The sequence below is a fragment of the Austrofundulus limnaeus genome, unplaced genomic scaffold (assembly GCF_001266775.1).
Source record: "Austrofundulus limnaeus strain Quisiro unplaced genomic scaffold, Austrofundulus_limnaeus-1.0 Scaffold236, whole genome shotgun sequence".
In the NCBI taxonomy this organism is placed as follows: Eukaryota; Metazoa; Chordata; class Actinopteri; order Cyprinodontiformes; family Rivulidae; genus Austrofundulus; species Austrofundulus limnaeus.
The window spans coordinates 838,138-840,334 of record NW_013952638.1 but is presented as its reverse complement, the minus strand read 5'-3'; the positions used below and the strand labels follow the sequence as shown (position 1 = coordinate 840,334).

The following is a 2,197-nucleotide window of genomic DNA, read 5'->3' as shown; positions in this document are numbered from 1 at the left end:
ATGTGATTGTGATGCTGTAATTCTGAGTGTTTTATGTGCTGCAAAACAGGAACCTGCTGTAAAACAGCAATTATGCTGAGTCAGGCTTGATTTTTAATAATCTTTTCCTGTTAAATAAATAAAATCAAATCAAATCAGAATTCCACCTCTAAGCATGTTTAAGCTCAAAGTAGAATACTGAGCAGATCAGCTGAACTAAAATCAAATGCAACACATTTTTCAGACTTAGAAAATCTAATGTGGAACAGATGAAATAATTCAGGCTAAAACTAAACTGCGTGCAGACTTTCACTAACCCTTACCCCAGCTGTTTGGAGCTGTATCTCTGTTACAGATCTCATTGGCCAGCCGCTCAAARTACTCGGGCAGGTCGGCGTACTCGTCTCCATAAGAGATGACCTTGATGCCCTTGTCCAGCATGTTGTCTCGCAGCTTCTTGAACTCGCCCACGTCTTCCCGACGCACGAGCATGAAGTGTTCCAGGTCGGACTTGTGTTTGACTGCCTCCAGGAACAAGGCYTGGAAGGTTGTGTCGTCTACTGTGCGCCCGCAGCCGAGGAACACGAAGGACTTGGTCTCGTACAGCTTCTGGATCTCACGCTGTTGAGCACAAAAACAACGCTTAAAGAATCTTCAACCTTTATTTTGCTGTARGATTTTTAAACGTTAATAGAAAGACTAGAGACTAACTAGAGAAACTGCATTTCCACCRAAAATGCAGAGTAAATGCTGAGTGCTGACAGACTTTACTGAGGAAGCTGAGACAGTCATTTAAGCTAGCTAATAGTTAAAATAGGCTAAATGCTGACTAAAAGTGGCAAAATATCAGCTAAAAATAAATGTTTCAAAAGGCTAGAAGATAGTGGCAGTAGCAATAAGGTAGCCAAGAGCAGCAAAAACAGCAAAAAGCCAAAAACAAAGCAAAGGAATAGGTAAAAATATATAAAAGCTTAAAGTACCTGTGACATGAATTTTCTATAATAAACATGAATCCATTTTTGGAAAGACAGCAATGATGTAATATTGCAAAACAAATTTCATGCAGCTGAGATGAACAGTTGTTGAGATATTTGCATGTGATGAAACAGGAAGTGATGTCAAAGGGGAATGGCTGCATGTAAACAGAGCGTTGTTACAACAGCTAACAACACAGGCTGTAGAGAAGAATCTGATGTTTCTTTTCATTATTTTGAATCACTATTAAAGAGAGATGAAGAAGAGTTAAAGTTTAAATGACATTGTTTTAATAAACAAAGACCATACAGTTTCTTTTATTAAAGATTTCCCCTTTGATGTCACTTCCTGTTTCACTTTGAGGAAAAATTCWAAAGAAAATAGATCAGTTATGTGACAAAATGGGTAAAATCATGTGTATTATGTCAATTTTCTTAAGTACAAAAATGTTTTGACTATTTGTATTTGAAGGATAAGCATGTCACAGGCTCTTTAAGTACAAACACATACAGTAGCTAAAAGTTGCAAAAGTCTAGATAAAAGCTAAACTAGCAAAACACTAACAAAATAGCAAAAAGTTAACTAGAAGCTAAAGATATTAGCTAAATGCAAAAAGTAGCAAAAGGCTAGCCATTAAGATCAAAGGGAAAGCAGCAAAATGATAGCTAAAATCTTAAAAGTAGCATAAAACTAAGAAAAATAGAACTATGAAGCAGTAACCAAAAAGAACAATGTTGTTGAAGGAATTAAAGAGACTGTATGTACTTCTATAAAACAATTTGTAAATATAGACAGAGTTGCACATAACCGGTGCGCATGTGCGCTTGCGCTGTCAAAAAAGGAAAAAGCGCACCAGATGTATAACGTCATAAAGCTCCCATGCGTACCTAAGCTTGTACCTGATTGTCTGTCAAAACAACTGCTAGCAGGGCTCCAGGCGACCTGATTTCTTAAAAAAAAGAATCCAGCCGCACTGGTGTGAATGGATCGTTGTTGGGTGCACCACAGCTGGACCCTGATGTAAGGATTAAACGGACACTGCCTTCAACAAATCAGATGAAGTCCAGAGCCGTTTTGTCCAATCAGAGCAGAGCAGGGCGGGACTTTCAGTGAGAGCAGGTTTGGTTGAAGCAGCTGCTCGACTGGAGCTGCTGCAACGACACGATCAGTCCCTATCTCCTCCTGCACTTTGCTCCTGAACTACCAGAGACTTTGGTCTGTAAAACCTAACTTTATATTAAAT

At 38.6% G+C, this 2,197-nt stretch overlaps 1 protein-coding gene across 2 annotated transcripts in view; it reads right to left on the bottom strand.

Moving 5' to 3' along the window:
• fam118b (family with sequence similarity 118 member B) overlaps nucleotides 1-2,197 on the bottom strand; it is a 17,790-nt gene that overhangs the window by 1,193 nt on the left and 14,400 nt on the right. For both annotated transcript variants that reach the window (XM_014019957.1, XM_014019958.1), the window contains one exon: nucleotides 303-600. In XM_014019957.1, coding sequence (XP_013875411.1) covers nucleotides 303-600 — 298 coding nt within the window. The remainder of the gene's footprint in view (nucleotides 1-302; nucleotides 601-2,197) is intronic.